General features: G+C 37.2%; 1 protein-coding gene across 1 annotated transcript in view; it reads right to left on the minus strand.

Moving 5' to 3' along the window:
- Nucleotides 1-25,462, minus strand: part of dusp22b (dual specificity phosphatase 22b) — a 136,091-nt gene that overhangs the window by 71,453 nt on the left and 39,176 nt on the right. The window contains exon 2 of the mRNA XM_028804002.2: nt 5,519-5,552. Within this exon, the coding sequence (XP_028659835.1) occupies nt 5,519-5,552 (34 nt within the window). The remainder of the gene's footprint in view (nt 1-5,518; nt 5,553-25,462) is intronic.

The raw sequence follows: 25,462 nt of genomic DNA on the forward strand, positions 1-25,462 counted from the left end.
TTATGCCAAAGGAATTGCCTTCTCTTACTCCCACCACTGATCTGTTGGTAACAGACTTAATCTCCTTCTCTGCAGTTGGTTGCCTTTACATTTAAGTGGGGGGCACTTCTAGACTAAGGACTGAAATCAGTTTATTGTCTGGGGCATCACTATTTTTGGGTACTTTTGTTGGGTGCATATTCTTCTGTCTAACAGACTGATCTCCTACAAGTCTTCCATACCCCAGTGGTCTCTTCTTTCCTTTTTAGGTCCATTTGCTACCCTTTAAAAGTGTACTTACCATTTATCTAATGAACAACATTCTCAAACAACAAGCAGCCCCATGGAAAAAGTAAATGCTTCTTAGTTAAAAATAATCAATTACAGACAGAAGGGCTTGACTACTGACAACTTTGCTCATGATAAATCTAACTTATTTGGACCCTTCATATTAGGTTCATGTTGCTAACACAAAGATTCAACAAGTTAATAATGCTATGATAAATTACATTCTTGAAGATAGTACAAAAAATTTGCCAATATCTTTCAGTCTATAAAGAAATTCCCATTTCTAGATTTCTGAAGCTCCACTAAGTGAAAATGACAGCCCCATAGGAGAAGAATTAGAACAGTTGTGAATCTTCCTAGGAGAGACCTGCCTGCCAAAATTACTCCAAGGCTATAGCGTAACATCATCTAGGAAGTCATTAAGGATCCTAAAAAAATTATTCAGAGAACTACAGGATTATCTTGTCACAAAGATGTTGGTGTTCATGATTTCACAATTAGAAAGACAATGGGAAAGAATGGGTTTCATTTGATAGAAGCAAGGCGAAATCCCCCACTAACGAAGAAGAGCATAAATGCTTCTCTCTCATATGCGAGGAATCTTCAGAATAATCATTAAGCCTTTAATGAGAATGGTTTATAGACAAATGAGGCAAAGTACAGATGACACAAGTCCCATTATGTCTGGTGTAAGAAAACACTGCATTCAGTACTGAATAAGGGGACAAATTTCCTTTTTTAAAACACCAACTTCATTCATACAAAAAATTACAAAATAATCCCACCATTTATAATTTGTTCACTCGGGTGCCCTTTATGTAATGCTAGATTTTGGCTAAAGACCTAAAACCCTTCAATGTAAAAAACTCTCAATAACTGTTTAAATTAGGAATGGAGCATATATCTTTTGTACATATGCACGGTGTACTCCTTTTACCTACTGTTACAAAAACAATACAAGAACATCTATGTCACTGTCTCTTTGGCAGATCCTTTCAATATCCTATGTCACTTTTCTGGCATTTTTACTATTGGCAAACCTTTTCATCCTCAGAAACTCACAGCTGTGAACAGACTTACAATGCATTTTGATAACAAATGGTTAATTCTCAACAGTAAGAGAGTAAGTAAAATCAAAGTAAAATGCTTAAAAAGTGCTTAACTCACTAACACTTCAAGACACTGAATTTAATGGCTGCTGCCCCTTTAATTTAATACTCAAGTTCTCAGTTGTTCATCAGTTAGAACCATGTCCTATTGAAACTGAGAATATAGTTTGTGTTTTAACAATTGATACTTCTAAGGGGAACTGAAACAATGATAATGTCACATTACAAGAGAAATTAATGATTAAGCACATAGTTTTACCATATGTTACAGAAATAAAAAATATGGTTGTGCCTAACTGGAACAAAAATAAACAAACATCTATATGACTCGTGTATGAAAGATATAGGTCAATGCTATTAACCTTTTTGAGCCCACATTTATATTTACATGCATAAAAAATCTGATTATAATGAATGCAATAAAACAGAAACAAATCTGAAATGTATTAATACCATATTTGACAGTACAGTCTTTGTTAAATGAATATTTTTCCTTAAAGTAAGAAATAAAATTAATGTACTATCCTTAAAGTAAGAAATACTGTAAATTGAATGTGGCACAGGGAGAACTTGGGTTATATAATCATAAATGTTGGGAAAATAAACATAAATAATGGCAAAGAAACAATAAATTGCTATAACAGGGTGATTAATTTTCTATATCATTACTGGCAAAATCAAGGCTTGATTTTAACTAAGGGTTTCTTTAACAAGGGGGGAACTTTGTTTAACATTTTCCACAGAAATACTGTAAAAAGTATTAACAACAAAGTACTTTAACTTTGCCAATTAACCATTATTAGCTTGGAAATCTTTGGATAGGAAGCATGGAGGAAACCTACTGCACATGAGTATATGCAAAATGAGCAAACTCAATACAGATGGTGTCCATCTGAAGCCAAAACAATGGAAATCCAGTATTTTACAAATAATTCAGTTAATAGGATTTCTTTTAATTTTAATATGTAACATTATATATTCAACCAGTAGATGGACTATGTGGGACACTTTCACAGCTCCACACAGATCCAGTGATATTGGTTTATTCTCAAGCTGGTCACTGTCTGCGTGGAGTTTGCACACTCAAAGTTCCTCTAGGTTTTCAGCTGAATGTTATTTAAAAAAAAAAAAAAAAGCAGGCCAAGCATGAATGTCTGGTTGCGCTAACATCTGATCCAGGGCTCCGGACTTGCTCCATGGCTCTCTGAATAGACTTCATGTTATTTCCACCATGGATAAAGAGGTGATCACCACACAGTTACAAGCGCCAAAACATAAATGAAAGAAAAAAAATCTATATAAAAAGCTGTCATCAAAAGCCTATCCCAGCTGACACCAAACTTGGATGACACAATAGGATGTTAAAAAAGTGGCTAAAAATGACATTTTCTTAATCTATAAGAAATGTTTTCACTCAGGGTTTTTATATAATCATCATCATCATGTTTAAAGGCTATTTAAAGGCATCCCCAATTTTTTTTCCCCCACAATCTTGGGCATGCTTTGGGGTGAGATGCATTTTTGACACCACCTACAACCTTGTGTTCTGCTGCCTCCTTCACAGCCTCATCCCCTAAACATACCTCTTCATACACCCATCATCTGACTTATGCTCCACTTAGTAGTAGTAGTATAGTCACATTTACATAGTACAGTGAAATTCTTACTTGTATGTAAGAATACAACTGTATGTCCCAAGCAACATGCAACACATTGCCACTCTTCTGTGCCATGATAAACATACTTTACTGTCTGCTTATACTCCTGTTCACCATAGCTAACTGCTTTTCTGTCCATTAATAAACAGTCCATTGCCCCTTACCACATCAACACTTACTTCTACACCAAGTCTTTCTCTTAACTAAGCATTCATCTTCCTCTCACTCCAAGACACTACACACATCTATCTGACCATTACCATCTATGTTCCTTCCAGCTTTCAGTGTGTATAGGTGGCATGTTATACACGTATTTGCTGTAAGACAGACATCTCTGTTTACCGTAAGGTAGTTAATACTTAACTGCACACAAGCAGAAAGACTACAAAACACCCAAGATGTGAACTATAAATCAGCCTTCATCTAGCACTACCAGGACAGCAACAATAAATTTTGGCTTGACTATAGGAAAGCTAAAAAAAAAAACTGGTACTCTGGAATTGAGTGGATAAGAAAAGCAACAATTTGTAATATTTGATGTAATATTGTAACCCTAGCAAATAGGATGGAGGCTGCCACTGAAAACTAACAAGCTTCACAATTTGTAACATAGTAGTAAGGAAACAGAAAAGCAAAAGCAACAGCAAATCAGCATTACAGCAGTAGTGTTAACCAACTTGGAGATTTGAGAGTGTTTATCTTGGATTATATCCAAATTGTAATATTAACAATATACCTTTTGAAAATACTGAAATATAAAGTATAACCATTAGTTTTTGGATACAAATTGAAGGAGTGTTATTATTAATTATAAATATGTTTCTATGCACTAACAACAAAGAATAACCGCAGGCTGCTTGCTTATCAAAAATGCTATTTAAATTTGTAAGAATAAATCAAGAAAATGTCCTCATGGGCTCGTCTGCAGGTATTCCAGTTTTCTACAAACATTATAAAAAACATATATGTTAAGGAAACTGAAGAGTCTAAATTGGCCCCAAGTTATTATAGGTACATGAGTAATTCAGCGCTATTCTAACTGAAAAGACTGACAGAGTGGGCGACAGAACACATAAATATTGCCAAACTATAGGAAAATTAAATATGTTAAAATAAATTAAGTGTGTCATGATATAAAAGTCTGATCTAATTGATAATAAACAAATTTGTCTTTTGTTATAAGTCTTCAGAATTGTATGTACAGTATTGCATGTGCGTTAAAATAGTGTAGGTAGGTGAAACACTTTAATTTTGCTGCTACAACACACAAGCTATTCTGACTGGTTACATCACTATGTGGTATGGTAATACAATCACACAAAAGATGGAGTAGCAGACACAAGGGCCAGAATAGGTGCCCAAAATATCAAACAGTCTGATTTATTGTTGGTTATGGAAATCTATTCCAAATGCACAATTCCTAATATCTATTGCACAAACTCACCTTACCTCTGCGGTTTAGCAAATCCGCACCACAGCATCAAAATATTTTTTTGTCTTAAAGAAAAATACAAGTTCAAGTTTATTGTCACGTGTACAGTGAAATTCTTACCTGTAGGTTCGACCAACATGCAAATGTCATCACTCTTCAGTACCATCATCAGCAAGTATTACTAGCCAAATAGTAATATTTTACTATTTTGTCCACCACATTTTTACACATAGTATACCGCACTTAATAATTAAGACATTATTAAGTATGCAGAGATAAGCAGCAAATATCGAAAAAAATCAACCCGTTTGTGCATGATGCAGATTCCTATGTAAATCATAATGTATATACAAAGAACACCAATTTCAAAAATTCAATATAACATTTTTTATTGCTTTCTAAGACATTATTTTTATCTGCTCAAACAAAAATAGACTCATCAGGTGATATAAATGGTAAATTAGAGGTAAAGTTCAAAAAAGAAAGCTCTGAAAAGCAAGTTAACAGCATATAAAGATCAAGCCAGGCATCCTACAGCTTTACCAGCTGAAGAATCACTAAAATTGGGGTTGTGTCTGGGTGTTTGGTTGCTGTTTCTTTTAATGAAAAATACAATTCCAATTTCAAAGCATAAAATAGACCTTAAAGGACCAAAACACTATATATTTTGTATTTTGTAAGATTTGGTTGGGCGTGTGTGGTGAGAAAATGAGCAAGCAAGTGAGAGAAAGAAAGAGAGAGAGAGAGTAACAAATGATTGTGGGTTTTCATTTCCGTCTCTGTTTCAGCAAAGAGGAAGGACATTAACTCAGAAGCTGAAAAAAAGTATTACTTGAATGTGAGTTTGTAAGAGTCAGAAAATTAAAAGAAATTAAGGAAAAACTATTTTCAAGGTTTTTTTCTTCACAAATAAATTTGCACAGCATGCTTACAATTGTTTTTCATCAAACAAAGGCAAATCCCATTTTTCCAAATTCAAGATATTGTGTAATTAACACTGGCAAGTAAAATCATGATTTCTGTTTTCCTATCAATGAATAATATGCATTTACCTTTAAAGTTTCCAAGGTACAAATCTGGAAGGACCTAGAAGATAAATGGGTTACAATTAGTCTTTGAAAAATGATTTATCTCTATTTATTTTAAGTAAAATAAAATAGGTTTCAAGATACTAACATACACCGACAAAATACATACAAGTTTCAAAATTTTGTTTTATATACTGAAAATATATTTCAGCAAAGACAGATGCAAATATTATACTGGAAATAATATCCCTCAATGTTTATGTGTACTGTCAGAAAATACCACAACAATGTTATTTTTCTTTTGTTAAGAATTAAAGAACTATAGGGAATATTTAATTTACTGACACTTTTAGAATGGCCAACTCATGTAAAAACAATTACACCCAAGTGCTGTCAATAAGTTCAAGCAGGCATGAATTTGACTGAATGTTTTTACTGGGTTATTTAAAAATCTAGACAAATTAGAAGTAAGAACGTTCCAACTAAAGGAAAGTAGTCAACTTGCAGATTATAGAAAAGTAAAACAATCATGCTAGAAACAACATTTTGAAAAGATCAAACATCTACATTTGAAGGAGAAGCACCTGTCAGAAGGGTAGATGTATAAAGCTAAATATGTGAAATATGTTTAGCAATTTCAGCCATGGATATGAATGTGAGAACAACAATGCACTACTGCAATATGAAAATTGTCAAAGTGCCTGACGGTATATCGGTATAGAAAGGTACACGTGTATTTAAGATTACTTTTAGTACTGAAAGTAAACAGCACTTGCTTATTAAATTATGTGTACTGAGATAAAGATTCTACATTTTCATTTTAATCTATTGTTAGCCAGCTCAGCTTGTCTGTTCTAAACTATGTTTAATTACACAGTGACACCTAAAACTCCAAATGTTTATGTGAATTTTGTTGTATACATAAAACAAATTCTGATTCAAACAATGATAATGTAACAATTCTCAACATCAAGAATTACAGGACTACATAGAATGTCATGAGCCTAAAAACATCAAATTCACCCTGTGTTTACAAACTGTGATTTAGTGTTGAGATTATATACAATTATAAAATTTGTGTTTTTACACCCTTAAGTCCTAATACACGCTTGTACATAGCAGGTTTAAATTACCTCATTGAGTAAAAGTCTACCTCAAAACTCAAAAAAGGAAGAGCAGGGGTGAGGATGGTGGCAGCTAATGATATAGGATATTAACTCATTACCTTTTCTGTTGATCTCTTATAAAAGTCTACCATTAACTGTGTAAATGTGTGAACCAGTTATAGCAGACAATGATCAAGTGAACCTTAAATGAAAGAATGATGTTTAAGTTAATGGCAACAATAGATCCATTACTTTCACAACATCAAAAACCTGGAACACATAATTTGTGTAATACCTGACAATAAAACTGTAAGTGAACACAAAGAATAGAAACACCTTAGCACACAATGTTGGCGTGTACCAGTGTTCAAAGTAAGAGTGTTAGATGTGCACTCTTCTAGTGTAACCGTCAATGGTTTATCAGTCACAAAGACACAGGGTGGTATTAGGCAAAGGTCAGAGAATTTTGTGACTAGCTTGACAGGGATGATGTTAGTGAATTGTAAACCATAGTCAATAAAAAAAACATTTTTGAGCAAATCTTTCTTGTGTCAAATTTGATTAATGATGTGTGAAAGGCTGCAAAAATCACATTTCCCATGGATCTGTTTATAAGGTTGGCAAACTGGTATCAGTCTAATGTGTCTGATAAGATGAACTTGGTATGTGCCATGATTAACCATACAAAGAACTTCATAATGACAATGACGAGTACCAAAATTAAATGGTCATTCTGGCACACAACAATAGGATTCTGTTGCAGTATTACTAGTGGGTACTTTAAATTATTGGAGCCCTAATTAAATGTTAACAGCAAACAAATGCAATGATTTTTAAACTCATTATGCCTTTTTTATTATTATATGCTTATCTTTCTCTCCATTATAAAAAAAAATCTTGGAAATCTTGGAAGGGAGACTAGGGAAACGAGACGTGATCTTCTCAGAAGACAATTTGACGTCCCGCGATAAGACACTTTAACATCATGCGAGACAAGGCAGTGAGACAACATTTAAAACAAGCAAGTTCATGGACATCTAACCAGCAGCAGCAAGCCAGCAGATGATCCGACCGCTTCTCCTTAGCGTGTGTTCAGCCCCCCCCCCCCCCATTCACAACGCGAGCTGCAGAGATGCAAAATGGCAAAAGGACAGCTGCTATACAGGCTTTAAAATGATCGACGCACAGCATGACAAGCAGAACACGCAGCAAGCCAGCAGATGATCTGACCGCTTCTCCTTAGTGTGTTCTTTGTGGAGTGAGATCCCCTAGGACATCACCACTCAGAAGTAGGAGGTCATTCAGCTAGAACCTGGAATTTTTGTGAGTACTGCTGTTTTCACTGAATTCTTCTGGCTTTGCTGACTTCTTGCTTCTGTTTAAGCATTATGATTTTTGAGTGTTTACTGTCCCTTCTTGGATTTGGATTGCCTTTTAGGCCAGTCTTTTTGCCTATTTTGCACTTTCGAGCATTTTCTTTTAATTTACTGTTTTTCTGTTAAAAATCCTAATTTATAAATATTCCTTGTTTGCCCTTCTGTGCACAAGACAGTGATCACCCTCCTTCTTGTGGATATTTTTGCTATATTTTGGGACTTATCTGGTTGTTTTCTGCATCTGTCGCAGCCTTTCACCCCTAGGAAAGTGTCTTTACTCATTTCAAGATGTTTTACAAATGTACTCTGATAAAGATTAAAACACTCGATCTATATTTTGTTCTGGTGAAATTTTAATATTTCTATCAATTTAGTATCACTAGTGTGTCTGTCTTTAAAGAGGACACATTATTGAGCTTTGTTGCAAAATCTTGTCTGTATAAGACAGAATGTATATAGTCCATAAAATATCAGGTTCAATAGATTGTAGAATACGAAAATCTAGACAAAACTGAAGAATTTGGGAAAGGATAATTGAAGGCAGTGCTTTCTAAAATTTTTCTGCTGTTCTTCCAAATTTCTGCAATACATTCCAGTATAATAGGCCTGTGAATTTACTATATATACACATAGATTTTAGAAGGGGAGGAAAAAAAAAAGTCATGTTTAAATTTACAAACTTACTATATAATGAAAGATTTTCTACAGTTAGTGACTCATATATGATAGATGAGGTTTACACATTTCTTTGACATTAGCTTAAATGTGAGATAAGTTAACTCTTCTTCAAGCATATGTAAACCTTTTTCACTTTAATGTTTTTTAAATACAGTATCTTCTGATTTTTTTTGTTAGGTAACTGGCTTGATATACAGTGCCTAAAACAAAATTAAATATAAATTTACACTTTTGTACTACACTTTTGCCTTAACTGTAATAGGGAAAAATTCAAAAGTTTAGTTTAATCCTCTAAGTTATGCATTGAATGCCCGCTCCTACCTGCAGCACAGAACACTATGCCAGGTCAGGTCCTGTGATTTAGAAGCTAGGTTTTTTTTTCTTCTTTTTTGGTGTGTTTGAGTGAAAAACAGGATACTTTTTTTATGAAGGTCCATGTCTTTGAGTGCCACATTTGTTTGAAGGATGCAATTTCCACCTGCTTATTTGAAGCAACTTTGCATGAGCCAAAAACACATCATGCTTTGAAGACCCACCTCAATCAAAAGGTAAAAGCACTAATAAGGAGAAAAAAAGTCTGAATTTACATAAGCTGCCCTAATTCAGGGTGTTCATAAGAAATGTAATGATTTAGTTCATGAGGTAGAAGTACATAATAAACAAGAATAATTGTATCAAATACTGGGAATATGAAAATCCATCCATCCATTGGCCAACTCGCTGAATCCGAACACAGGGTCATGGGGGTCTGATGGAGCCAATCCCAGCCAACACAGGGCACAAGGCAGGAACCAATCCCGGGCAGGGTGCCAAGCCACCGCAGGGAATATGAAAATGTGTGCTTTAATTTAAATTGCATATTTGGGATAAGCAATCTTAAAATAGCATGAGATGACATACCAAATGCCTATATTAGTGATTCTAATTTTTTGGAAGTTTTGTGAAAGGGATTAAATTTGCCCCCTCATACCCCATTAGGGGATGAATTCCTGGGGTCAATTCATGTGGCATGCACAGCTTCACGTTCCTCACGTTCTTTTGACCAATTTTGTTAAAGATATTAATTGGTTTACTCTTTTTCAGGTGTAATTTCCTGCACAAAATATAGTCCAAAAATAGCCTAAAATGAGTTTTATTCTGTTCTAAATGTCCAAAAACAGGGGAGAATCCCAAAAACTCAACATCTTGCATAACTAGGCAGCGATACAATTCCAGTGGTGTTCCATATGTGGTGTTTTCTTATACCGCTGAGTAAGAAGGCACCAGAATATAAACACTCAAGTGATTTAAAGGTTTGTAAGAGATTGTTATAAAGAAAATATTTAAAATTAAAAAGCCCATACAGTACAAAGGGATATCCAGAATTAAGCTTCGTTGAAATATATTTCTGTATCTGCTTTTTTTACTGTAGCAGTTAGTGCTGGGCAGTATGACCAAAATTCTATATCACGGTGTTTTTCAAAAGTGTACATGTTTCACGGTATTCAACGGTATTTTTTTCCCTTGCATGAGTTAACCACATTTTCCACTGCAATTACTGCAGTAGACTGGCTAAGAATAACCAATTCTACTGTCATGAGAATTGTACATTGTACAAAAAAATATTTTAATGTGCACACAAGTATTAATACAGGTTTGCATGGCCCCATAAAGTGATAGTTTTGGGGGTGGGGGCACTAATGAAGAGAAGGAATCACATTGCATGACAGTTGCAGTCAAAATACAGAACCTTTTTATTGAACAAAGTTTGCAAACAACATACTAAAATTTGACAACATATTGTCAACCATCCAAAGAGGCATTTAGACTTAGTAAAATATCCAGAGGTGCTTGTCAAAAGTTGTATTGCACTGAACATGTCTTACAAAAGGAATAAATAGCTCAATATTTTTTGTAAACCAACTACACTTTGTTAATGTTAACAATCTCTGTCCACTGACACGTTAGTGACTTTTTAAACAACTTTACCATCATTAAACTGCAAAAAAATTAAACTAATAATAACAATAAAATAAACTAGCCAACCCGCAGCGTAGCATACACCGCATAATTATGTATTGATGGGTGAAAACTTCCTGAAAGACACAGTTGTCCAAATGGGGTGGGTTTGAGGATACGACTGTAATTGAATGAAAAGATGGAACTCTGGAGAGAGCAACATACAATTGTCCATGACTGAAAACTGGGTTTGGCAGATACAGGCATATCGTTTTGAAAGTTTGTCCCTGCGCCTTATTAATTGTCATTGCAAAGGCCAATCTAACAGGAAATTGTCTGCGTGTAAAAGTAAAAGGCAAATTTGAATCTGATGGGGTCAGGGAAATCCGGGGAATCTGGACAGTTTGTGAGGTAGGAGCTGCGATTGTTTTACACTCCAGTACATTGCGATGAATGCTGAGAACAGCCAGTCTAGTGCCTTTACAGAGATTTCTTGCTGGCATGAGGTTTCTGAGAAGCATGACGACTGAACCAATTTTAAGTTTGACTTTATGCGGAGGCATGCCAGTGGGAGTAATGGCTGCCCGGCGGGTCATGGGAATAACGCCGCCGGATCGCCAGTCGGCATCGTTTCTGGTCGGAACTACGATGGTATGCGATCTTCTTCGAACCTCCGTCTTTCGTTCTTGATTAATGAAAACATTCTTGACAAATGCCTTCGCTCTTGCACGAATTGTTGGCTCTGTAGTACGTGTGCCATGGTCGGCTGCTTAGTGAATTGTTGGTGGGCGGGGCTCGGTCTTGCGTGCGTTTTGCTAACCATGGACTTAGTGAATTATATATATAGATAATAGTGCAACTTCCAGTAATAATATTATTACTTCAAAACTTCAAGTCCAGGTACATTACACAGTACAGTATTCACCAAATAAAAATAAAATAAAATAAAACAAGAGCAACTTGGTGATGACATCTATACCAACTGAACCGTCATTAAGGCAAATTGCATTAATATGGACCTTGCTTCAAGCTAAGCTATACATAAATAATAAAACTGCAACTTGCATTTATAATGCTATTTGTGGTATAGTGGATCCGCGGCTTCAAAAAAAAAAAAAATACGGTCCGTTTTTAAATCCAGTTCGCCGTGTTTGTCTCCGTGGGCGCGATTGCACGACCGTGGGGAGTTGATGAGGTGATTGGGGCGAGTCACACCCGATCGTTCTCAATTGCTTGATCGGCTTACTGTGGCATGTGAATAAGGCGCTGCGCCCACAGAGACGTATATTTATGGGCCGGCAGGATAGGGGGAAGGAAAAAAGAAAAGATAGAACACAAGGAGGTTAAAGAAAGGAAAAGGCAGTCATGGGAGATGATCCAGACACCAGGAAGGTGAAGGCAGTATGAGCTGGGGCTCCGTGAGGGATCGCAGGCTGAGGCGATCTAGGGGCTGGTTCACCCCACTGACTAAGCGTGTAGAGTGGGGCGAGCGAAATGTAAGACCTCCCAATGGATCTGAGGAGCGACTGAGTGAGCGCGAAGGAAGATGGGAGGTGTGCCGACCTCGGACAGTCTGGCTACGTAGTGTGGCAGCAGCCAACACAGGGGTTGGCAGAAAGCAGTTCGTGCTGCAAAGGCTCCGCCAGCATCGCCAGTGAAGGGTGAGCCGTGGAGACAGAAGGTGGTGTGCTGCGATCGGGCGAGGATAGAGACTGTATTTTAACGGATTTATTTATTATGGATTTTATCCCCATGTTTCACTGGTTTTATGGATTTACTATTTATTTCGGTACTGTATATTTCTGAACACTACACAATGGACACTTTTGGTTTTATTTTGACCGTTTTTAACAAAAGCACTTGAGCACTTTCCACCATCCCCTGGCTTCAATGAGATTTCTCAGCTCATCTCGGTCATAACTATCGACGGTGTTGGTTCAATAGACTCCCATGTGGGAAGGGGGAGTCTGTAGGGGACCGGCATTGTCACACTATTACACAGTAACCAGGTACATTACACAGTATTGGAAAAAAAAAAAAAAAAACAGGTACAACTTGGCTTGCCGTATTATCCAGTAGTATATAAACAGTATTCACACGTTTGAACATAATGGTCCACATCCGACCTTTTAAAACCAAAGTATCTCCAGACAACAGACACGGCACCTTTTTTCGTCAAAAGTTCTTCTGTGTCATCATGTTCAACTTTATCATCTGCTACAGCTTCAGTTTCGGAATGTTCTCTGTCCATTTTCAACGCTCAATACCTCCACTAACGCATGTACTCTGTTGGATGCACATTTAGCGGTGCAGCAGTGAAAAAGGTCCCCCCTTAAACAGTTTCCCGCTGCGCCACGTTCCAAACGTAGTTTAGGTTATTTAAACCAGTGTTCCGGTATAAGAAATATCCATATCATAACAAAAATAAAAAACGGTTTTTGGTATGAACCGGTATACCACCCAGCACTAGTAGCAGTAAATGTTTAAGTTTGAATTTTTGGATAATTTAATTGCCAAACTGCAGATTTTTTGTTCTGTATTTAAAGTCAAAAGTGAAATTCTTTACTCACCAATCCTCGAGCTGCATTGTGACACCAGGGTGTCATGACACCCATTTTGATAAGCTCTGATTAATGTCTAAAACTACAACGAGCCACAAGACAACTAGTGACTGATGGTGCACATGTGGAAAATGTAAAATAATGCTTACTGAGGAAAAATATTGCTACTTCCCCTAGAAAGATTAGATAGGGGAGAAGACTGCTTTAACCTGTGAGGCCACAATTTGTATTACTGGTGGGCTGATTTTTTTTAACCATTATCAGTCATTGTGCGGGCGGCACAGAGGTAGCGCTGCTGCCTTACAGTAAGGAGACCTGGGTTCGCTTCTCGGGTCATCCCTACAAGGAGTTTGCATGTTCTCCCCGTGTCTGCGTGGGTTTCCTCCCACAGTCCAAAGACATGCAGGTTAGGTGCATTGGCAATATGAAATTGTCCCTAGTGTGTGCTTGGTGTGTGTGTGTGTGTGCCCTGCGGTAGGCTGGCGCCCTGCCCGGGCTTTGTTCCTGTCATGTGCCCTGTGTTGACTAGGATTGGCTCCAGCAGACCTTCAAGACTCTGTGTAAGGATGTAGCGGGTTGGAAAATAACTGACTAACTGACAGTCATTATGCTCTGGAGACATTTTTCGATTTTCTGAAATAATACTGGAAGAAGTGAGAAAAGCCAAAAGTGTCAAACAGGCATCTTTCATCAGAGAAAGCTTAATCATCTTGTTACCTGCAACATTGCATTGCTTAGCACTAATGCTTTAAAACTCCATGTGACTGTGTCCTGTTTTATTTTATTCTTTAGGTCTTTATTTGGGATGGTCACACCTAACCTACATGTTACATACAGTAAGAGCTTTGATAAAAGCTATAATCACTGAACTTTTTCTTTTAATTACTCATATCAAGTATGCACATTTTGAACCATTTTAGGGTTAAGGTCATGTTATGCTGAACAATTATAAAGAAACTAGACACCCTTGATGCCTGAATTTATTTACAATTATATAAAAAAATTAATTATTTGTGTTTTTGCTGTCAAATAGATGCTAAATTAAGTGGAAATTGTTAATTTGAATATAGCACATATATTAAATATAAATTTAGGTATGATGCAAATTAGCGATATTAGGCATAATTGGGTATAATAGTAATTAAACAAATTTTCCACTCTCAGGTATGTGGATTATTTTATTGATGCTGTTATTGATCAATTCCTCCAGTCAACAATTCAAACTACAAAAATTTTCCAAAAATCAGTAAAATGTCATGAAATTAACAAAAAGTCACATGAGGAGAAACAGTCTTACTCATGGAATTCTCGAAAGCAGTTGTTGTTCTTGTTGAGGCACAAGTGAACATTGCACTTTGAACATTTGATTACAGTCTGGCCCTTACAATTTGGGCGTTTGCAGCGTTGCCGTCCACTTTCAACCACTGGCCAGTGACCCACAGCATCTGAACGGACTTCCAGTGTTGGAATAGCCTTAGCTGGACCTCGATGTTTCTTCTTTTCGAAATCCCTTTCAACATCAGATGAAGGCCGCCCCCTCTTCTTCCTTGACATATCCTTGCCTTGCATGCAGAGTGCCTGTGCAATTGATGTTCTAAAAGCTAGCAAATCCTTCTGCTTCTTTCTTGGTACATCCAGTGAATCACAATCATGTCAATACAACAACCAGCTGTTTACAATGATCATATCAACAAAATGAAAAAAGAACCTATGATAGTACTTTTTTGACCTTATGTGGATGTGATAATATGCAATTAGTGCATCAAGAGCATCAACGCCGCCCATGAACTTGTTGTACAGGCTGATGATGTTTGGGCATTCTATAGACACTTTCTTTTTTGTCTTTCTATCCCATCTTTCTACGTTAGAAACAGGCTGGGCACTGGCAAAAGTGCTGGCAACGATCACCCCTCTATTATCAAACCATTTTACTGCTCTTATTTCTACATTGACTACAACAACCTTTTTCTCTTCAAATGTCCCTCTTCCCTTCTTCTTCATATCAGTGTCTACGCTGAAACTGCACCCTTGCAGGCAACTTTTCTGCACAGTCCCCAGGGCTGGTATTCCCTTGTTTGCAAGAGCAACAAACAAATCCAAGGAAGAAAACCAGTTGTCAAAATACAGCAAGTGATTGAGAGCACCACGAATAACTTGTGCAAGCTTTAGCACAATGTTTCCACTTGCACCAATGTTCGGTTCTCCAGGTACAGGATCTATTTTCCCTGTAAATATGTCAAATGAATGCACCAGGCCTTTTGTATCACAAAGCACAAAGATTTTGTATCCCCATTTGTATGGCTTCTTGGGGATATATTGCTTTAGACTAGATCTACCTTTGAATGGCACCATTTGCTCATCAATAGACAACATTTGATCTTGTGGGAGACCCTGAAATTTTGGGAGAAGTGAATCATTAATTGGCCTGATTTTGAAAAGCTTATCGTAATTTCCATCATTGTTGGCTGGCATGTTGCTGTTGTCATTGAAATGAATGAATTTTTTAATTTGTTCCCATCTGTCTCGGGATATCACATCAGCCACCTGTGCTACTCGACAGTCACTGGACCAGTACATTCTTGACCTTGGTAAATGTACAACACTCATGTACACTACAGTGACAATAAACTGCTCCAATTCATTTCGATCCAATCTGAGTGCCCTATTTGGATTTTTTTGCATGCAATACAGATTACTTTGTTCTGCAATACAATCCAAAAGATCAGCATCACAAAAGTCTCGGAAATACTGAATGGGCAGTCTGATTTCATCAGCATCAGGAAGAGCAGCTTGCCAAATTGGAATGTCCTTTGCAGAGTTCTGTTGTTGCACTGTCTTCCACACTGCCTTTTGCTGTGTTCTCCTTGCAGTAGCAGCTGGTCGCCTTCTTGCACCAGTAGCACTGGTGCTAGCAGGTGCATCATTATTGCTGTCAGAGTCTTCATCACTGCTGCTTTCATTGTCAGTACTCTCATTACCACTGCTTTCATCTTCAGAAACATCACCTTGTGATAATGGTGTAGGTATGTAGTCTTCATCGCTATCCTCACTGTCACTGAGACAGCTGTCATCACTTTCAACTGGTGGAACCCTAATTTGAAGTCCACCAGCTCGCTTCCCGTAGAAAGTTGATGTGTTCATTTAGTTCTGCCTCAAAATAAAGGGCAAAAATCGCATTTATATCTCAATATGCAATTTTTACATTAATTCTAAAAATTAACTAGGATCAAAATGCAAAGCATTTGAAATCTATGCACAGGAATTCTAATTTCTACGATATTGCACCTAAATACAATATTATTCATATGCAGCCATTATTGCCAAATGTAGCGAAAAAGCGACATAGCGAAAACGGTGTATAACTTCCGCAATTTTCGTCACATGTAGTCTATTCTGATATGTCAGCAATAGAAGAAAACATAAGTATTATGTTATTATAAGTATTTTTATCTTAGCGCAATTTACCTCAAATGAGGAGAATTTCTCGAAGTAAGCAGCCAAAATCCACGTGCATAGAAACGCCAACACTTCGCTTCCATCAGGCGGTTGTAGTTTCCACTATGACCGCTAGATGGGATGAGAAGTGCTTTCAATACAATCCTTGGAACGTATCGAAAACGCAGCAACCGGCATAAGCGGAATACATGTGCCACCTTGGCTGCATTCAGCCTGGAAGCGGTTTGATGCGAATTTGCAACAATCGTCTACAAGGGGCTAAGCCCGTTACAATAACAGGCGCTAGAATAGTAGTGCATAAACATTAGTAGGAACAGTCTATATTAAATGGCAAAGGACCGTCTATTTTCTGTTACAGTAATACTGGCTTGTATGTGGCTGTAATATGTGTCAGTGTATTGTGTGCCTTTAATTTTCTCTCACAGTAATATGTCTCTCCAGCAAGTATTTTAATCTGTGCTGGCGTGCAGCTGATTATTGAATGTATGGCGCCTCCCCAGCAACAGATTTTATGTGCGCAAAAATAAATCTACTTTTAAAAGTCATCCTATTGTAATATCATGAAAATTCGTATATTTAGGAAAACACTTTACACTTTACCGGGCCAAGTTTGCTAATCGCAAATCTGACATCCTCAGAGTGAACAACAAACACTAATCCCACCTCTTTGGGGAAGCTGGTCTCCGCGTCTCAGTACCCGATTGGATTTTTCGTGCGTTATGTTTTAGGTCTTACCTCATTTACCGAAATCCGATTGGATCGGCCGCGCGATATTTTATAGGTCCCGCCCTCTCTGTCTTGTGTGACGCATCAGGCGGCCTTTGAAGCATCGCACCATACCCCGCGCATGCGCACTTCACCAGAAGACACACACACACGGACACATGGACGCACACAGAGATTTTATTAAAGAGGATACTTTGTTAAATTTGAATTTGTCACTTCCAATTTGCACTATGGCTTTCACCATATTGGCTGCTGTTTACATTAAGTGAAAACTCTCCTCACTCCTATCACTTCAAATATGAAACACAGAGCCAAAAATCTTTAATAAATATAAATGACTTCCAGATTAATTTTGTTGTCATAAAAAGACCCTCAGATATGAGGAAAGTCACATTTTCTGAATTGGACATATTTGTTAAGTTTAAATGCTTTTGTTTCACATTTGTTCTGCTGGCCCATAAACAGCCATTGTAAATCATTGGTGAAATGCTTTTTTTTAATAATTTATAAATAATGCCTCACTTAATTGTTCAGGTTTCTTTTTTTTTTTATATATATATTTTATTAATTTTTATTGTAATCATTCCATACAAATAAAGGTTTCTAAGGGCAAATGTATGACATAATTCTGAAAAAATAACTTTTACTTCAATACTGAATTTATCATTTGGGCATGTATGCAACTACATATCAATGCCTGAATAATTAACTAACTACAATAACTAAACAGAAAGACTTTATAAAGATAATATTCTGGCATATGTATTTAACAATTTTGACTACCTAAGGTTGGTTCCTATCTTGCATGGATAGCAGCAGCATCAACATAGCAGCACCAACCCTGAAATGTATTAAGTGGTAACAAAAAAGATGCATGGATGAATAGATAGGGCTATTTAAGTTACATTTATATCTTCAAGTTTTGAAAATATGTTGAAGAGGCATACACATTTAGAATTTTTTTCTTAATTGGGAGATTTTCTGCTGCCATCTACAGGCAGTGAACACTGGAGAACTAAGCTACTTTTATTTGTAAAAAGAATAAACTTTATGAGAACCATTCATCCAACATTTTATTTTTATATGTGTTGGTTTCTGTGTTCAGATACAGAATTTTAATCAAATTATATGACATAATTCAAATGTCTTAAAAGAAGGCAGTCTACATCACAAGTTTAAAAAATTACAAGAAAATAAATATACAGGAGCAGTTTCAATACTGCACTAAACTCGTTACTAACTTGTTTAAATTATAATCTACTCAATTTCTAATTTTTAATGATGGGAAAAATCCCAATTGATCCAAATAAATAAAAAAATTGCACTTACGCAAAGCAGCACTTTGTCTAGTTAAAAGACCTGTTGCAAAACCAGTTTCCAAACAACTGGATTATCTTTTAACTTTTCATTTTACACTTTCAGCCTTGAACTAGTGATACCAGAATAATTGTTTTCTTTGTTTTCTCCAGACAATACAAGTTTATTGGTATTTTTTTTAGTACTGTCTTTCATTCACATGACATCATTTTTCTGTAATATGTACACTAAATTTGCATAATGTGTAGGGCCTAGCATTTTATTTCCTTGGTTAAAAGAGTGAATGAACACATGCTTGCATCAAATCTAATGACATAGATATAGGAGCAACACAGAGGTTACACTGTGGTGGGTTGGCGCCCTGCCCGGGATTGGCTCCTGTCTTGCGCCCTGTGTTGGCTGGGATTGGCTCCAGCAGACCCCCATGACCCTGTGTTCGGATTCAGAGGGTTAGAAAATGGATGGATGGATAGAGGTTACATGTATTCATTCACTAAACAAGTGTGTTTCAGTTTAGGGGAAGAATGTTCTGAATTTTGACCCTCCGTTTAAGGTTTCTGTTTTGGAAAATCAGACAAAGGAAATCCTGGCCAAAAATGACACAAGTTTTAGGATTGCATTATAATTTTAGTCAATAGAATGTAAAGGCTTACCTGTACCCTTGACTTAATGTGTTCATTCCATATTTCTCTCTGTGTTTCACAACTTATCTAGATATTTCAGTTATTATGTGTTAATAATATGGTCCAGTGTCCCATCAAGAGTTGTTTCCCTCCATGCCTCTGTCAACAATGGAAACTGTAATAACTGACAAGTATAAAAGTGTACTGTTTAATGCTACTGCCTCACACCTCCAGAGCAGCAGATTTGTATTCTTGCTCAATCACAGCCTGTAAATAATTTGCATGTTCTCCCGGTGTCTGTGTTTTTTAAAAGGTACTTCACATCCCAAAGAAATTCAAGTTGTGCCTCTTAATTGGCTTCCAGTGGGTGAATAGGAGTGTTATGGACTAGTGGCCTATACAGGGTTAGCTCCTACCTTACATTCACTGTTCTTCAACCTGAACTGGATTAGGTGATTTCAGTAATAATATGATTAGGGACCAGGGTGACAATGGTTTGAAGAATTGATGATTTCAAGTTCTGAGAAAATATATGCTGGCATTATGGATAAAACTATAACTGTTTGTGAAAGACAACATCTGATCAGCAGAATAATTATTTTGGTGTATCAAAGGAAATACATTTCACTGATATGTATAACTAATTTGTCCTGTCTGTAGCATAGCCAGGCAGATTGACTTTATTAAAAAGATCAGGAGATGGAATGTGAATGTAGTCAAAATGATTTGTGGATTGAAGTAGAACACAGACACTTTATGACAAACTCATATGGGTGTAAAGGGGACCAAATCAAATGGTGAACTGCTAGTTCCTTCATCATTAGAATCTCATTGCAATTTGCAGCTAGTTTAGAAAAGAAGATGTAATTAAAAACAGAGAATGTGTCAGGTTTAGATTAAAAGGAGCAATTAAGGGTCGGGAATCTTAACAAGCGAGTTAAAGAAAATGAAGCACAAAAATGCTGCTAGACCAATAAATGTTTCATTAGCAGTAATTACCTTTTAATTAAGGAACTGAGTTGGAACAAAAATCCGCAGCTACTGTAGCCTGGCATAATTTAATTTAAAGACTCCTCTCAATCAGTTCCAGGGTTGGGTCATGCTGGGTTTTTTGTACTACCTGAATAACATCTAGCTTCGTGTAACACTGTGCAAGATAAAGAGAGCCAAAAAATAAATTACTTAACAGCAATTGGGCAACAAAACAACAAAAGTAATTTGTAAGACAATTGTGAGATGAAAGCAGCAAATTTGTAGGGGATGTCCCTATGCAGATGATAATGTAATTAAATCCCAAAAAATAACACTTGTTTGTTGTTAATAGTTGATGCAAACATGGCAAAGAAGGGATGTTAGGCTTCCTAAAAATGACTCAAAGCAGGCCAGGACCTTCACCAACCTACCCCAGATTTAATCTCGCCCATAAGAGCCCAGCCCAAACTCCATAGGCAGGCTTTGGACTACAAGGCTCAAAAATTGGGAGCTGGCTTTAAGAGTTCAAAAATATCAGAAATAATATGAAAACGCCCTTCAGTAGAGAATAACTGTAAAACCTCTAGCTTGATATGAAAGTCTAAACAAGAATCTTCAAAAATAAAAATCTGAAAATAAATTTTAAAAAATAGCAAAAGGCAAAAATGGAAGTTAAAAAGATATGCCTAAAATCAGCAAACAAATCCAAGACATAATCTAAATAGCCAAATGTAAGACGAGAACCAAAGAATCCAATACACAAGAAGTCAAAACAAAAACAATACTTACAATTATACCTCCGATAACACTCAATGATCCAATGAAGACAAACAATAATAAATGGGATACTGCAAAAAGACCAGGGAATGAAAGAACTGCTTTAATGAAGTACAATTCTATATATTGGAGGCTACAAAAACCCATCATCCAAATGAAAATAACCTTTTAATAACTTTTCAGTGTTGTTTTCTTATTGGGTAATCTGTAGTCTGTGACATAAGTGTGGTATGCACAAGTTTACACCCTGTCTTGCAACACTGATGAGCTGCAGTAGGAATGCAGATTAGGGTAGTCTTACACTCTGGCATCTCTATCCACATGTGCAGCTGATGTGACAAATTTAAAAAAATGCATTAGCAGAATACATTCATGATACAGAATACTCTAAAACTGCACATATGGGCAACAAATATAAATAAATAGAGTGCAGTATGCTCCTGAGGTTTTTTTTTTACATTGGTATATTCACTTACCAAGTGCTTTGAATGCTTCTATGCTTTTCTTTGTTTCTGTGTTTGGTCAAACAAATGTGAAAAGCAGAGTATAAATAAGTTAATCAAGTAAAATGGAACTTCCCTAAAATTTATAAAAAATTTCATCAGAATTTGAGTGTTAAACTGGGTAAATTGGTGTTAGCAGGAGTGCTTGATGTTTTTTGTACTACTTTGAACTATGGATTGCAGTTATTCCTTTAGCTAGCATATTTATTTTACATTGCATGGTTTTCTTGCTCTTCCAAGCAGTCATTGTATTATATACAATATATTGGTTTTGCCATGTCCCTCACAGTCCACCAACCTAAACATCCTTGAAAATCTGTGGATAGATCTCAAAAGAGCAGTGCATGCAAAACGGCCCAAGAATTTTTCAAGGACGAATTGGCAAAAATACCCCAAGTAAGAACTGAAAGACTCTTAGCTGGCTACAAAAAGCATTTACAAGCTGTGATATTTCCTAAAAGGGGTGTTACTAAGTACTGATCATGTTAGGTGCCCAAACCTTTGCTTCAGATCCTTTTAATTTTTTTTTCATATTTTGTACCTGTGAATGATGGATATAAGAATGTAACCTTGCTTAAAATACTAAACAAATGTGTCATCTTTAACTTTATGCCTTTTGGTTATCAGTTAATCTGACAGACAGACAGACAGACAGACAGACAGACAGACAGACAGATAGATAGATAGATAGCTTTATTAATCTCAAGGGGAAATTGATTACTGCTCGCTTAACAGTAACACATATTTTAAGCAAGGGTGCCAAAGCTTTTGCATACCACAGTAAATCCTTACTAAGATGTACAGTTTTTTTAATTCAGGATTAAACTTTTTTTTTTTTGTTGTTTATGAACATTTTATAACTTCCCAGAGAGCATGAAAGAAGATCTGATGTGACAGCGTTTGTAGGCTGCAACATATTTGGACATGCTGGCACAGGAGCATGCTCTCTGTCTGAGGCACAACTCCATGCCAGCTGGTGATCAGATGTCAAAGTGTAAACATCTATGTTTACATCTTTAAAAATTCATTTCTCGGATTTGCATCTGGAAACCTCAAAATGATCCCCTACAATCATGGCAAACAGTTTCAACAGAACATTTATGAACTGGAAAAGCGAAACCCAGGCAAGTGGATCCTAAGTATGCTTGCTGACTACTGCTGGATTCTTAAGAGGGATATTCCTGAGACCAAATACAGCAGAACATTGTACATTTCTACCTTTAGATGAAATGCTCCCAGCGTGGACTGTATATACAGGTATAGTGTAAATATACTTTTCTTATAAATTTTAATTGCCACTGTAAGGAAAAAGAAAAAAGTGCTTGAAACTACCTGCCTGTTTAATTAGGACATGACTTAAATTGAACTAGTACACTTAAGTGGAAAATGAGATCATTTAATTTATATTCTGTTCATTTAAAATCCTTGGGCGATAAAAGTCTGATTAGATATTTGAATTCAGCACAGAAAATACTGATTCATATATACAGAAAATATTGATTCATGTGAGAAAAAAGTAGTTACATTTTGTTATCAAGTACAGTTGCCAGTGGGTGTACCAACCCTGCTTGTATGACCACAGCTGTTCTTCAACTTTATAATTTTTCCAATTACAATTCTTTGCAAGCTGCGGTGGGCTGGCGCCCTGCCCGGGGTTTGTTTCCTGCCTTGTGCCATGTGTTAGCTAGGATTGGCTCCAGCAGACCCCTGTGACCCTGTAGTTAGGATATAGCAGGTTGGAAAATGGATGGATGAATGGAATTCTTTGCAAGAATCAGAAGGAGAGAAATTATTTAAATCTTCAGTTCTGTACATGAGCTCTCAGTGTCACTTGATTGGACTTTTTAACAAGTCTATCCATATACTGTGATAAAATACTAACTCTGTGCTGTGCTGGTTCTTACGCATTCAACATACATCTTTCTAAATAATTTTGTCACATGAATTTGTATGGTCAGTCCTAAAAAAACTATATATACAAACACCTGACAGTTAAAATAATTTATTATGGAATTATTTTCCTTCACCTTATGAGTAATTAAGCTCACCCATGTTAGTTTAATTCAGTCAGCAAATAATAGTCTAAAGAGTATTTCATACCAAGCCTACAAGTATCTCTTTATATTGGAAAATATTTGAATAACCACTCATATGCACATTATTTCCAATGATTTATCTTTAATAACATAAAACTAATAGTCATCTGTACATATTTTAGGTTTGATGCAATTTTTCAATAATCATAAAGTTTTACTTATGCAAGGCATCAACTTAGATAGAAGATAGATAGATAGATACTTTATTAATCCCAAGGGGAAATTCACATACTCAAGCAGCAGCATACTAATATAAAAACAATATTAAATTAAAGAGTAATAAAAATGCAGGTAAAAACAGACAATAATTTTGAATAATGTTAACGTTTACCCCCCCGGGTAGAATTGCAGAGTCGCATAGTTAGGGGGAGGAACGATCTCCTCAGTCTGTCAGTGGAGCAGGACAGTGACAGCAGTCTGTTGCTGAAGCTGCTCCTCTGTCTGGAGATGACACTGTTTAGTGGATGCAGTGGATTCTTCATAATTGATAGGAGCCTGCTGAGCGCCTGTTGCTCTGCCACGGACGTCAAACTGTCCAGCTTCATGCCTACAATAGAGCCTGCCTTTCTCACCAGTTTGTCCAGGTGTGAGGCATTCTTCTTCATAATGCTGCCTCCCCAGCACACCACCGTGTAGAAGAGGGCACTCGCCACAACCATCTGATAGAAAATCTGCAGCATCTTATTGTAGATGTTGAAGGACGCCAGTCATCTAAGCAAGTACAGCCGGCTCTGTCCTCTCTTGCACAGAGAATCAGTATTGGCAGTCCAGTCCAATTTATCATCCAGCTGCACTCCCAGGTATTTATAGGTCTGTACCCCCTGCACACAGTCTCCTCTGATAATCACGGGGTCCAGGAGGGGCCTGGGTCTCCTAAAATTCACCACCAGTTCCTTGGTTTTGCTGGTGTTCAGGTGTAAGTGGTTTGAATCACACCATTTAACAAAGTCCTTGATGAGGTTTCTATACTCCTCCTCCTGCCCACTCCTGATGCAGCCTACGATAGCAGTGTCGTCAGCAACTTTTGCACGTGGCAGGACTCCGAGTTGTATTGGAAGTCCGATGTATATAGGCTGAACAGGACCGGAGAAAGTACAGTCCCCTGCGGCGCTCCTGTGTTGCTGACCACAATGTCAGACTTGCAATTCCCGACATGCACATACTGAGGTCTGTTTGTAAGATAGTCCACGATCCATGCCACCAGGTACTGTATGAATCTACTCCCATCTCTGTCAGCTTGTCCCTAAGGAGCAGAGGTTGGATGGTGTTGAAGGCGCTAGAGAAGTCCAGAAACATAATTCTTACAGCACCACTGCCTCTGTCCAAGTGGGAGAGGGATCGGTGTAGCATGTAGATGATAGCATCCTCCACTCCCACCTTCTCCTGGTATGCGAACTGCAGAGGGTCGAGGGCGTGTTGGACCTGTGGCCTCAGGTGGTGAAGCAGCAGCCTCTCCATGGTCTTCATCACATGTGACGTCAGAGCGACAAGCCGGAAGTCATTCAGCTCACTAGGATGTGATACCTTTGGGACTGGGGTGATACAAGATGTTTTCCAAAGCCTCGGGACTCTCCCCTGTTCCAGGCTCAGGTTGAAGATGCACTGTAGAGGACTCCCCAGCTCCAGTGCACAGACCTTCCGCAGTCGTGGCGATACTCCATCTGGACCCGCTGCTTTGCTGGCACAAAGTTTCCTCAGCTCTTTGCTCACTTGCACTGCTGTAATTGTGGGTGGGGATGTCTCTCCTATGCTGGTATCAGCAGAAGGATGGGTGGAGGGTGCAGTACTCTCAGGTGAGAGTGAGAGTGGGTTAGGGTGGTCAAACCTGTTATAGAAGTT

The sequence above is a fragment of the Erpetoichthys calabaricus genome, chromosome 6 (assembly GCF_900747795.2).
Source record: "Erpetoichthys calabaricus chromosome 6, fErpCal1.3, whole genome shotgun sequence".
Taxonomy (NCBI): Eukaryota; Metazoa; Chordata; class Cladistia; order Polypteriformes; family Polypteridae; genus Erpetoichthys; species Erpetoichthys calabaricus.